Source organism: Delphinapterus leucas, chromosome X (genome assembly GCF_059928025.1).
Source record: "Delphinapterus leucas isolate spDelLeu-1000000601 "Yukka" chromosome X, BTC_Dleu_Yukka2, whole genome shotgun sequence".
Lineage (NCBI taxonomy): Eukaryota > Metazoa > Chordata > Mammalia > Artiodactyla > Monodontidae > Delphinapterus > Delphinapterus leucas.
The window spans coordinates 43,847,425-43,860,260 of record NC_143150.1 but is presented as its reverse complement, the minus strand read 5'-3'; the positions used below and the strand labels follow the sequence as shown (position 1 = coordinate 43,860,260).

Here is a 12,836-nt window from a genome sequence, read left to right as displayed (position 1 = left end):
CTGTGTTTAGAAAGATTTCCCCCATTTTTTTAATTCCATAAAATTCTGAAACAAGCTAGAATATTCTAAAAATGAAGTTGTGTGGAGCCCAAAGAAAATACTTTCTGTGTGGTGCAAGAGAACATAAACAATGAGTTTTCTTTTTTTTTTTTTTTTTTACTTCCCCAGCTTGAGGCATGTCTTTCAAAAAACGAAATTTCGTAATTTTCAGGTTTTTTAGAGGCATACTGATTTTTAAAAAGGAAATAAAGAGAAATTACTAGGAAGCAAATAATATACAGCTAGTGAGAACAGGAGAAAAAAGCAGAAAGGGCCAAAGTCAATACCAAGGCCTTGGAGTGGTGGGAAGGGAGATGCAGACTCTCCCTGGTAACCAGAGAAGGTCAAACCCCAAACATAAGAGCAGTGAGGCCGCCTGTGGGCCCTCGGATCCGAAAGGACCAAGCTGAGGAACCGGACCTAGCGCACAGCTGCGTGTAGGGGGAGATCTTGCGTGCTGAGGTGGAGGGGAGGGTCCTGTTGAACTCTGCGTCAGCCCGGGTGGGTGGGGAGGAGGATCTGAGGGCGAGGTCCGCGGTGACGCGAAGCCTTCACGTGACCGCGAGCTGCAGAGCGACGCAGCCTTTGGTGCAGTCGTCACTCGTGTCTGGGTACCAGCTCCCCGCTGCCCTGCGCACGGCGGGCTGGCATCGGGCCCGGGGGAAGCGGAGCAGGTAAGGGCCCCGAGGCCCACGCGCTGACGCCTGGGCGGCAGCGGCCAGCCAACCCCAGAGGCCGGTGCACGGGTGCTGCGCAGGGGATCACCGCGGCGGGTCCCGGTGAGCTCTCTCCACACCCTTGCTTTCTTGGGAACAGAAATAGGGGCCCCCTGGCGTGAGGGTTGCAGGGGCAGCAGGGTTCCAGGCCTCAAAGCAACTTAAGAGCAATGGGAAATCATCCCTGAGTTCCTGCAGGGCAATGGTGAACCCGGGAAGGGGGCGGTGGACGCAGGTCGGGGGTGGCGGCGGGGGGTGGGCGGTGAGGGGCGGTGGTTCAACGCAGAGAGCTTGGCGACAGTACTCGCTCCCTCCATCCCTGCCTTCTGCAGGTCTGCGGATCTAAGTGTCAAGTGTTGCGGCGACGCACTTGCAGCGAGAATCGGGAGGAGGAGGAGACAGCAAGGATAGGCCCAGGTCGGTGCAGGGGACGGTGTGTGTGGGTGGGTGCAGAGCCCCGTCATAACCCCCGCCCTCCCCCCCCCCCCCCCCCCCCCCCCCGCCACCTTCCCCATGCCCTGTCCTCCACTTTGTTGTTTGAAGAGGCCTGGGGGAGGGATCAGTAAGGAAAATGGTGGGTTTGGGAGGAGGGAGGGAAAGAACTGAGCGGGGGAGGGCTCGGACTGGGGGCCCCCTAGAGGGCTCATGAAGCCTTTCAGGTGGGAAAATGAAATTTAAAAAATAATAATAACACATGCTATCCAGGCCTCTGTCCTTGGTGCTGGTCTATCCACGAAAAATGCAGCCCTTTTTCTTGTCTTTTGTCTCCTAGGAGCAATGGCGTCCAAAGAGGAACAAGTGATGAAAAATATCAACATGGAAAATGCCAACGAGGAAAATGATAAAAAGGATGAAAAAGAGCAAGTTGCTAATAAAGGAGAGCCTTTGGCCCTACCTTCGGAATCCGGTGAATATTGTGTACCTGGAGGAAATGATAGGCGGTTCCATGTTAGGCAGCCCATCCTGCAGTATAGATGGGACATGACTCAGAGTCTTGAAGAGCCACAGGCAAGGATGAGAGAGGAGAATATGGAAAGAATTGGGGAAGAGATGAGACAACTCATGCAAAAGCTGAGGGAAAAGCAGTTGAGTCATAGTCTGCGGGCAGTTAGCACTGACCCCCCTCACCATGACCATCATGATGAGTTTTGCCTTATGCCTTGAATCCTGATGTTTTCCCTGAAGTTAGTAGGGAGACACACCTGCTTCCTAAACTTACATGTTCATGATGTACCTTTGTTGTAAACCTGTTGATGCCACTCATTTCTGGTGGGTCTCATATTACCAGCTTCTAGTTGAATGTGTTTTTGACCCAGTCTGTAAGATTCTGTTAGCAGAAGAATTTTACCTGTTGCATGGCAAGATGCTTATTATATACTGTGAAGTTAATAAAGCAGTTTTAAAAAGCAATCTATGTATTCTTTTTTATTTCAAATCTCATATTTATCTAATACATGAGGAGAAAATGCTGAAATTAAATGTACCAAAAGATTAATACAGGGACTCGATTCTGTGAGATGGTTTGATGTGTTTTCTTTTATAATTTAGTTTGAGAAGATATGCAAACTATTTTTAATGACTGTATGAGAGCCATAGGGTCACAATAAATACTTGGTCCCTAAATTTGGATCTTTTAGCCAGATGAATAAACCCAGGAATTCTTTATAAATTAGGAACTATATTCGCTTTACATGACTGTGAAGCAAGGTCAGGAGTGTGTGAGCTGTGTTTCCCTATTTTTGCCCCCATCCCCACATATTAGGCAAGAACCACCTCCCCATAAGTTTTCCCTTCAAATATTTAGCAGAGTCCCCAAAGATAGATCTGCCCAATACAGCATCCCTCTTCCCCTTCAGGCCTGCAATTTCTGCTAGTCAAGGTGTGATTTCTGCCTGACAAAAACTTAGCAAAGTACGATTAATAACGATTGAATCAGGAGCTCTGAGTTCTTGTCTCATTCCATCCCTGAATAAAATAACCTTGGATATGTAACTTCAGTTCTCTAGAGGAGAATACCTGCAATTTCTAACGGAATACTGAATTTATTTAATAATGTCCTAGTGTTTCTAAAAGTATGCTGATCAGCCACCTGTGTGAGAATCACCTGAGGAGTTTCTTGAAAATGTCCCACTCCAAATTTACTGAATGGAGTTCCAGAACTTTCATTTTTAACAAACTTCCCTGGTAATTCTGATGCACATTAACATTTAAAAGGCTACTGGTGTGTATATACTTACTATGATCTCAATTCTTCAATAGGAACAAGAATAATTAGAAGAACATAAAGATGAATATCTGAATTCAATGGAGAGAAGCATTAAAATGCAAAGGATGAGAAAAATTTAAAGACCTTTAGACTTACTACATAAAAATTGAAAGTGTACACTAAAAAGTTAACAGTGGTTATCTCTTGAGGGATATTGGGTGATTTTTTTCTTTGTATTAAACTACATTTTTCTTAAGGAATATGGATTACTTGTGCAAAAAAGAAATAAAAGCCAATAATAGATCCAGATCCAAAGAACTCTTCAGTGAGCTTATAAATGCAATGGAGGCACTTAAAACATTCTCATTGACAAAAAGATATGTAGATTTCAAATTACTTATGGATATGGTATTCATGCCTTGGTTTACTTTTCTCTCCTATTGAATGTAGGCAAAATCACTGTCTTACTTCTAATCAATAGAATACAGCAAAAGTGATGTGTTGTAACATCTGTGATTGCATTACAGAAGATTATGACTTCTCTCTTGCTAGGAGGCTCTCTCCCTGTCCCCTACCCCCTTGCTGGCTTTGATGAAACAAGCTGCCATGTTAGAGAGGCCCGTATGGCAAAATCCTGAGAGTCTTACAGCCAACAGGCAGTGAGGAACTAAGACTCTCAGTTCTATAGCTCTTGAGGGAGTGAATCTTGCCAAAAAACATAAGTGAGTTTGGAAACAGATGCTTCCCTACTCAAGCCTTCAGATAAGACCCTGGCCCTGGCCAACAAGTTGATTGCAGATTTGCAAAAGACCCCGAGGCAGAAGACACAGATTAGCCACACCCAGACTTCTGATTCACAGAATCTCTAGGACAATAAATGTGTGTGGTTTTAAGTTGCTAAATTTGGGGGTAATTTGTTACACAACAATGGTTAGCTGATACAGTATGTATATCTAAAGGATAATTATGCTTTTAAAACATAACCACAGTACCATAATCACAAACAAATGTGGGAAACAATTATTTAATATCCAGTCATTGTTCAAATTTCCAGTGGTTTCATATTTTTTAACCCCAAACTATATAAACTAACAAAAAATAAAATTTTAATCACAAACTACATGTTAACAAAAAATAAATTGGCCAACAATATTGGCCTTGTCAGGTTGCAAATAACAGGAACAACCTAATGTAAAGTTTTCTACTGGGAATTTGACAAGAGTGTGTGTTTGAAAAAGAGTCTCACATCCAACATAGACCTGAAGCCACAGATTCTGAAAATCTAGCAAATATTAAGAGAGAAACTAGTCTGTTCTATGCAATGAAAATATAGGGTAGAGTCAGGGTCAGGAAGGGGAATTACACAGACAACTTCATAACCCAAAACAGTCATTTGAGATTCTGACACCTGCATTTTGCAGAAGTATTGGAAAACAGTTATATATATATTTTTTAAAGGTATTTTTTTTTTTTTAGCTGTACGCGGGCCTCTCACTGCTGTGGCCTCTCCCGTTGTGGAGCACAGGCTCCGGACACGCAGGCTCAGTGGCCATGGCTCACGGGCCCAGCCGCTCCGCGGCATGTGGGATCTTCCCAGACCGGGGCACGAACCCGTGTCCCCTGCATCGACAGGTGGACTCTCAACCACTGTGCCACCAGGGAAGCCCGAAAACAGTTATATTTAATCAAATTTGCCAAAATAATCTGTTTAACTCCAGAAAGAAATGCAATTGGATAGAAAAAAATGGCTGTCAGGCTGGCAAAGTTGGAAAGATGCAGGTATAAATCATCATATTACTAATCATTCCTGTGGTTGAGTAAATACCTACAAAAAAAAAGTGCTCTTACGGTTAGAGGAAACATAGGACTGAGATAACAGGATGAGGAAGCAGGTATATGAAACCATTTTATCATCTAGTTTGATTGAATAAGGCATGGGGTATGTTTTTAAGAAGTCTTTTTTTCCCCAAGAAACACAAAATTCAGAGGACTAATGTAAGTACATGGAGGATGGGAATTCCCTGACGGTCCAGTGGTCAGGACTCGGCACTTTCACTGCTAGGGCCGGGTTCAATCCCTGGTCAGGGAACTAAGAACCCACAAGCTGCATGGTGCATCCAAAAAAGAAAAAAGATAAGTACATGGAGGATATAATTTGTGGGTCCCCAGGACCTCAAACCTTGAAAATGAGGATGCCCTCTGAGAGTTCTAAATGGATAAATCTGATAGATAATGAACATGGCTTTCCATCTCTGTGAATAACGTAAGAAATTATCTGTGAATGTGATACTAAAAAGGTTGCAAAGATCCAGTATTCCAATCAGCATCATTTGGGAGTTGTCCAATGAAAGCAGGAACATGGAAATGCTCCAGGAAGGAAAATAATAATAATATGCCCATAAGAAGCAAGGTCTTGGAAATCCTTTAAGAGACTTGAAGTTAAAACAGGTAGAAGTCCAAAGAATATTTTAGAAGATTTTTAAGGGAAAAAGCTATGAAATAGAAGGCATAAATGTGCCATAAGAGAAGGAAACATGCAAAAACAGGACAAAAATTAAAGCAAAATGAGCTGAAGGGGGTTCTGACCATAATATCCAGCTGTCCCAGTGAGGAAATGTATTCAGAAAAGATATCAGTTAATGCATAGTCAAGGTACTAAAAATAGATCTCTTTAAAAAGAATAAAAAGGAATTTCATTTCATGCATAACTGGAAAATAAAGTTGTCTTCTGAATGTCAAAGAACTAAAATTCACCATACACATTAGGAATCAATGTAATAAGCTAGGGAGTTAATGTAAGAGTTTGGGTTCCAGAAAATAACAGAATTTACAAAACCAAAGGAAAAAGTAGATGGGCAGATAAGCTACCTAACACCTACATTGATCCCCAGACAGAAAAAATCAGATGTGTAACCAGTGCTAAAGCCAGTGGTGTGCTGATAAACTAAATGTTAAACAACTAGGTTTCCAGTAAACTATGTGTAGTGTTAGCTTATCTCCATTGTGTAAATACTCCTACTACAGCTGATTTTCAGCTGCCAACATGATGTCACTTAATGCAAAGTTCAGAAGAGATATGTATAATTAACTGTCCTGAGCCAGTAAGAGCTGGCTTTAGCACACCACTGGCTGAGAGCTTCCCTTATCACGGTGGATAAAACAGAGACAATACTATGCAATGAAAATGAAAAATAAGAATGGGAAAAGGAAATATGTTTTGGAAAGGAGATGTAGGATGAGCATAAAGGAGAGAAAGATAAAAGAAAAAGAAACAGGTGCTTCCCTGGTGGCGCAGTGGTTGAGAATCTACCTGCTAATGCAGGGGACACGGGTTGGAGCCCTGGTCTGGGAGGATCCCACATGCCGTGGAGCAACTAGGCCCGTGAGCCACAACTACTGAGCCTGCACGTCTGGAGCCTGTGCTCCGCAACAAGAGAGGCTGTGATAGTGAGAGGCCCATGCACCACGATGAAGAATGTCCCCCGCTTGCCACAACTAGAGAAAAAAAAGGACTAGAGGAGTGTGTGTGTGTGTGTGTGTGTGTGTGTGTGTGTGTGTGTGTGTGTAGAGAGAGAGAGGGAGGGAGATTGGTAGATTACCTAGACGTGGATACTCCTAGGCGATTTAAAGGAGTGTTTGTAAAAGCACAGACTGGAGTCAGGCAGACTTTAGTTCAAATATTGGCAACATCACTTACAAGTTTTTTGACCTTAAACAAAGTTGGTCAACCGCCCTTAGTTTCATTTCTCTCATTGGTAAAATGTGGAAAGTGTTTAGCAAGATGCCTGTCATATACTAAGCTCCCAGTAAATGTTAGCTGTTAATGTTATAACACATGTAAAATGAAAAAAAAAAAAAGGTTTAGGTCACCAAAAATGAGTAGCCTAATGTTTCAAAGTTAATAAAATTAGTGGATTTTTGAAAGTATGTATTGATCCCAGTAGTCAAAAGTTGGCATAAAAAGGATTACATTTGGTAAAAACAATTTGTCGCACAAGGTGCTGTTCAATTTTTGAATCATTATTGATAATCAATAATTGAGAAATTGCACAAGAAAATCCAGAGTTTAAGTTTCCATGAAAACTCAGTAAGTCTGTCAACCCTGAGCCTGCATTCCCATGGTGCACCAATTGACTAGAAGGAGCTAGTGGTGGCTTCAATTCTAGAAAGACACGTGCTTCAGTTTAACTTTTTGTACACAGATTTTCTTATTCAAATTATATAGTTCCTCTCTGGCCCTTAGAGGCACTTCAGTTTGTAGCCCCTAATCCATATCAACTGCATTTCAAAAGTAATTTGAAGCAATGGTTCAGCAGGTGAGTAGGATTTAGCCTAATTTGGGACTCAAGACATTTTTATGTTCCAAATCTGCAGTGTCCAATATGATAACCATGAGCCACATGTGGCTATTGAGAACTTGAAATGTGATTAATGTAATTTGAGACAGGTAAAAGTGTAAAGCACACACAGGATTTCAAACACATAGTATAAAAAAAGAATGTAAAATATCTTATCAATACTTTTTATACGATAAAATGATAGCATTTTGGATATACAGTGTTAAATAAAATATACTTTAAAATTAATTACACCAGTTACTTTTTCTTTTAAAAAATGAGATTACTAGAAAATTTAAAATTAGATACATGGCTTACATTATCTTTATATTGAAACACACCACTCCAAATCATTTTAAGATACAACACATCTTTTAATTAAAAAATAATCTTATTTTTTAAATTTCTGATAGCAAATGGTACACATTCATTTTGGAAAACACAAAGGAGCATAAAGAAGAAATTATAAAAAATCATCTTAATCCTGCTAAACTTTGTTAAATATTTCAGTTTCTTTTCTTTTAGTCTTTTTTCTACACAAAATATTCACAAATGAAATCTAGTTTTATAAAAATTGAATAATACTGTACACACTGTTTTGTATGCTCCTCTTTCACTTAACATTTTAAGATAATCCTTTTCCACTATCCTTAAGAATTATTTGAAACAAAGTTGTTACTTAAATGGATTGACAAATTGAATATAATAATAACAGAACTGGGAGAAAGTAGATGATTATTTAACTTAAGCATGCTAAAGACATTTCTCAACATATAACCCAAGGCTGAAATTATGCAGAAAAATAACTTTTATTACTTTAAAACTAAGCCTTTAGAGACCATCAAGATGGTGGAGGAGTAAGATGTGGAGATCACCTTCCTCTCCACAAGTACATCAGAAATACATCTACATGTGGAAAAACTCCTACAGAACACCTACTGAAGGCTGGCAGAAGACCTCAGACTTCTCAAAAGGCAAGAAACTCCCCACGTACCTGGGTAGGGCAAAAGAAAAAACAGAGACAAAATAATAGGGCCAGGACCTGCACCTCTGGGAGGCAGCTGTGAAGGGAGAAAGGTTTCCACACACTAGGAAGCCCCTTCACTGGCGGAGACGGGGGCGGCGTGGGGGAAGCTTCAAAGCCACAGAGGAGAGCACAGCAACAGTGTGAAAAGGGCAAAGCAGAGAGATTCCCACACAGAGGATCAGTGCCGACCAGGGCTCACCAGCCTGAGAAGCTTGTCTGCTCACCCACCAGGGCAGGCAGGGGCTGGGAGCTGAGGTTCAGGCTTCGGAGGTCAGATCCCAGGGAGAGGACTGGAGTTGGCCACGTGAACACAGCCTGAAGGGGGCTAGTGCACCTCAGCTAGCCGGAAGGGAGTCCAGGAAAAAGTCTGGAGCTGCCGAAGAAGCAAGAGACCATTGTTTCAGGGTGCGTGAGGAGAGGGGATTCAGAGCACTGCCTAAACAAGCTCCAGAGATGGGTGCAAGCTGCGGCTATCAGTGCGGACACCAGAGATGGGCATCAAACGCTAAGGCTGCTATTGCAGCCACCAAGAGCCAGTGTGCAAGCACAGGTCACTATCCACACCTCCCCTCCCGGGATCCTGTGCAGCCCACCACTGCTAGGGTCCCGTGATCCACGGACAATTTCCCAGGGAGAACACACGAAGCACCTCAGGCTGTTGCAACATCACACCGGTCTCTGCCACCGCAGGCTCGCCCCACGTTCCATACCCTTCCCTCCCCCTGGCCTGAGTGGGCCAGAGCCCCCTAATCAGCTGCTACTTTAACTCCATCCCATCTGAGAAAAGAACAGACGCCCTCAGGTGACCTACACGCAGACGTGGGGCCAAATCCAAAGCTGAACCCCAGGAGCTGTGCAAACAAAGAAGAGAAAGGGAAATATCTCCCAGAAGCCTCAGGAGCAGCGGATTAAATCTCCACAATCAACCTGATGTACCCTGCGTCTGTGGAATACCTGAATAGACAACAAATCATCCCAAAATTGAGGTGATGGACTACGGGAGCAACTGTAGATTTGGGGTTTGCTTTCTGCATCTAATTTGTTTCTGTTCTTATGTTTATCTTACTTTAGTATTTAGAGTTTATTATCATTAGTAGATTTGTTTACTGAATTGGTTGCTCTTTTCTTTTTATTTATATACATATATATATATATTTCCTTTTTCTCTTTCTGTGAGTGTGTATGTGTATGCTTCTTTGTGTGATTTTGTCTGTATAGCTTTGCTTTTACCATTTGTCCTAGGGTTCTGTCTGTCCATTTTTTTTTAATATACTTTTTAGTGCTTGTTACCGTTGGTGGATTTGTTTTTTGGTTGGTGTCTTCTTCTTTCTTTCTTTTTATTACTTTTAATTTTTTTATTTTTAATAACTTTTCCATTTTTATTTTAATACTTTTATTTTATTTTGTTATCTTTTTTTTCTCCTTTTTCTTCTGAGCAGTGTGGCTGACAGGGTCTTTGTGCTCCAGCTGGGTGTCAGGCCTGTGCTTCTGAGGTGGGAGAGCCAAGTTCAGGACATTGGTCCACCAGAGACCTCCCAGCTCCATGTAATATCAAACAGTGAAAGCTCTCTCAGAGACCTCCATCTCAGAACTAAGACCCAACTCCTTTCAACGACCAGTAAGCTACAGTGCTGCACACCCAATGCCAAACAACTAGCAAGACACAAACACAACCCCACCCATTAGCAGAGAGGCTGCCTAAAATCATAATAAGGTCACAGACAGCCTAAAACACAACACCAGACATAGTGCTGTCACCAGAAAGACAAGATCCAGCCTCATGCACCAGAACACAAGCACCAGTCCACTCCGCCAGGAAGCATTCACAACTCACTGAATCAACTATACCCACTGGGGGCAGACACCAAAAACAATGGGAACTATGAATATGCAGGCTGCAAAAAGGAAACCCCAAACATAGTAAGTTAAGCAAAACGAGAAGGCAGAGAAACACACAGCAGATGAAGGAGCAAGGTAAAAACCCACCACACCAAACAAATGAAGAGCAAATAGGCAGTCTACAGGAAAAAGAATTCAGAATAATGACAGTACAGATGATCCAAAATCTTGGAAATAGATGGAGAAAACACAAGAAACGTTTAACAAGGACACAGAAGAACTAAAGAGCAAACAGTGATGAACAACACAATAAATGAAATTAAAAATTCTCTAGAAGGAATCAATAGCAGAATAACTGAGGCAGAAGAACAGGTAAGTGACAGAGAAGATAAAATAGTGAAAATAACTATCACAGAGCAGAATAAAGAAAAACGAATGAAAAGAATTGAGGACAGTCTCAGAGACCTCTGGGACAACATTAAACAAACCAACATGTGAAATATAGGGTGCCCAGAAGAACAAGAGAAAAAGAAAGGGACTGAGAAAATATTTGAAGAGATTATAGTTGAAAACTTCAATAATATGGGAAAGGAAAGAGTCAACCAAGTCCATGAAGCACAGAGTCCCATACAGAATAAATGCAAGCTGAAACATGCCAAGACACATAGTAATTAAACCATCAAAATTAAATAGAAAGAAAAAATATTAAAAGTAGCAAGGGAGAAACAGCAAATAACATACAAGGGAATCCCCATAAGGTTAACAGCTGATCTCTCAGCAGAAACTCTGCAAGCCAGAAGAGAGTGGCAGGACATATTTAAAGTGATGAAACAGAAGAACCTACAACCAAGATTACTCTACCCAGCAAGGATCTCATTCAGATTTGACAGAGAAATTAAAACCTTTACAGACGAGCAAAAGCTAAGAGAATTCAGCACCACCAAACCAGCTTTACAACAAATGCTAAAGGAACTTCTCTAAGCAGGAAACACAAGAAAAGGAAAAGACCTACAATAACATGCCCAAAACAATTAAGAAAATGGTAATAGGGACATACATATCGATAACTACCTTAAATGTAAATGGATTAAAGGCTCCAACCAAAAGACATAGACTGGCTGAATGGATAAAAAAACAAGACCCATATATACGCTGTCTACAAGACACCCACTTCAGACCTGGGGACAAATACAGACTCAAAGTGAGGGGATGGAAAAAGATATTCCATGCAAATGGAAACCAAAAGAAAGCTGGAGTAGCAATTCTCATATCAGACAAAATAGACTTTAAAATAAAGACTATTACAAGAGACAAAGAAGGACACTACATAATGATTACGGGATCGATCCAAGAAGAAGATATAACAATTGTAAATATTTATGCACCCAACATAGAGGCACCTCAGTACATAAAGCAAGTGCTAACAGCCATCAAAGGGGAAATCAACAGTAACACATTCATAGTAGGGAACTTTAACACCCCACTTTCACTAATAGACAGATCATCCAAAGAGAAAATTAATAAGGAAACACAAGCTTTAAATGATACATTAAACAAGATGGACTTAATTGATAGGGCACCCCAACCAAAAACAACAGAATACACATTTTTCTCAAGTGCTCATGGAACATTCTCCAGGATAGATCATATCTTGGGTCACAAATCAAGCCTTGGTAAATTTAAGAAAATTGAAATTGTATCAAGTATCTTTTCTGACCACAATGCTATGAGACAAGATATTAATCACAGGAAAAGATCTGTAAAAAATACAAACACATGGAGGCTAAACAATACACTACTTAATAACGAAGTGATCACTGAAGAAATCAGAGAGGAAATCAAAAAATACCTAGAAACAAATGACAATGAAAACACGACGACCCAAACCTACGGGATGCAGCAAAAGCAGTCCTAAGTGGGAAGTTTATAGCAATACAAACCTACCTCAAGAAACAAGAAACATCTCCAATAAACACCTAACCTTACACCTAAAACAGTTAGAGAAAGAAGAACAAAAAAACCCCAAAATTATCAGAAGGAAAGAAATCATAAAGTTCAGATTAGAAATAAAGGAAAAAGAAATGAAGGAAACAAGAGCAAAGATCAATAAAACTAAAAGTTTGTTCTTTGAGAAGAAAAGCAAAATTGGTAAACCATTAGCCAGACTTATCAAGAAAAAGAGGGAGAAGACTCAAATCAATAGAATTAGAAATGAAAAACGAGAAGTAATAACTGACACTGCAGAAATAAAAGGATCATTAGACATTACTACAAGCAATTATACGCCAATAAAATGGACAACCTGGAAGAAATGGACAAATTCTTAGAAAAGCAAACTTCCGAGACTGAACCAGGAAGAAATAGAAACTATAAACAGACCAATCACAAGCACTGACATTGAAACTGTGAATAAAAATCTTCCAACAAACAAAAGCCCAGGGCCAGATGGCTTCACAGGCAAATTCTATCAAACATTTAGAGAACACCTATGCTTCTCCAACTCTTCCAAAATATAGCAGAGGGAGCAACACACCCAACCTCGTTCCACAAGGCCACCATCACCCTTATACCAAAACCAGACAAAGATGTCACAAAGAAAGAAAACTAGAGGCCAATATCAGTGATGAACATAGATGCAAATATCCTGAAGAAAATACTAGTAAACAGAATCC

General features: G+C 40.8%; 3 protein-coding genes across 4 annotated transcripts in view; 1 reads left to right on the top strand and 2 right to left on the bottom strand.

Moving 5' to 3' along the window:
* The window catches only part of LOC149744227 (AFG1-like ATPase), a 48,247-nt gene extending 47,028 nt beyond the window's left edge, over positions 1-1,219 (bottom strand). Inside the window, 2 exon segments of the mRNA XM_089903896.1 lie at positions 397-915; positions 1,126-1,219. Coding sequence (XP_089760022.1) covers positions 397-915; positions 1,126-1,219 — 613 coding nt within the window.
* The window catches only part of LOC111170887 (nuclear RNA export factor 3), a 283,690-nt gene that overhangs the window by 229,945 nt on the left and 40,909 nt on the right, over positions 1-12,836 (bottom strand). The gene's annotated exons all lie outside the window — the stretch shown is intronic.
* Positions 691-2,165, top strand: LOC111170879 (protein BEX1-like). Of its 2 annotated transcripts, none has more exons than XM_022566467.2 (3): positions 691-713; positions 1,088-1,172; positions 1,528-2,165. In XM_022566467.2, the coding sequence occupies exon 3, from the start codon at positions 1,533-1,535 to the stop codon at positions 1,917-1,919; it is 387 nt and encodes a 128-aa protein (XP_022422175.1). In that variant the 5' UTR covers positions 691-713; positions 1,088-1,172; positions 1,528-1,532; the 3' UTR covers positions 1,920-2,165. The 2 variants fall into 2 exon arrangements, with proteins under 2 accessions (XP_022422175.1, XP_022422174.1); XM_022566466.2 differs by having other exon boundaries at positions 709-818.

Excerpts from the sequence above, each read along its gene's own strand:
- LOC111170879 (XM_022566467.2), top strand. The coding sequence starts at position 1,533 with ATGGCGTCCAAAGAGGAACAAGTGATGAAAAATATCAACATGGAAAAT.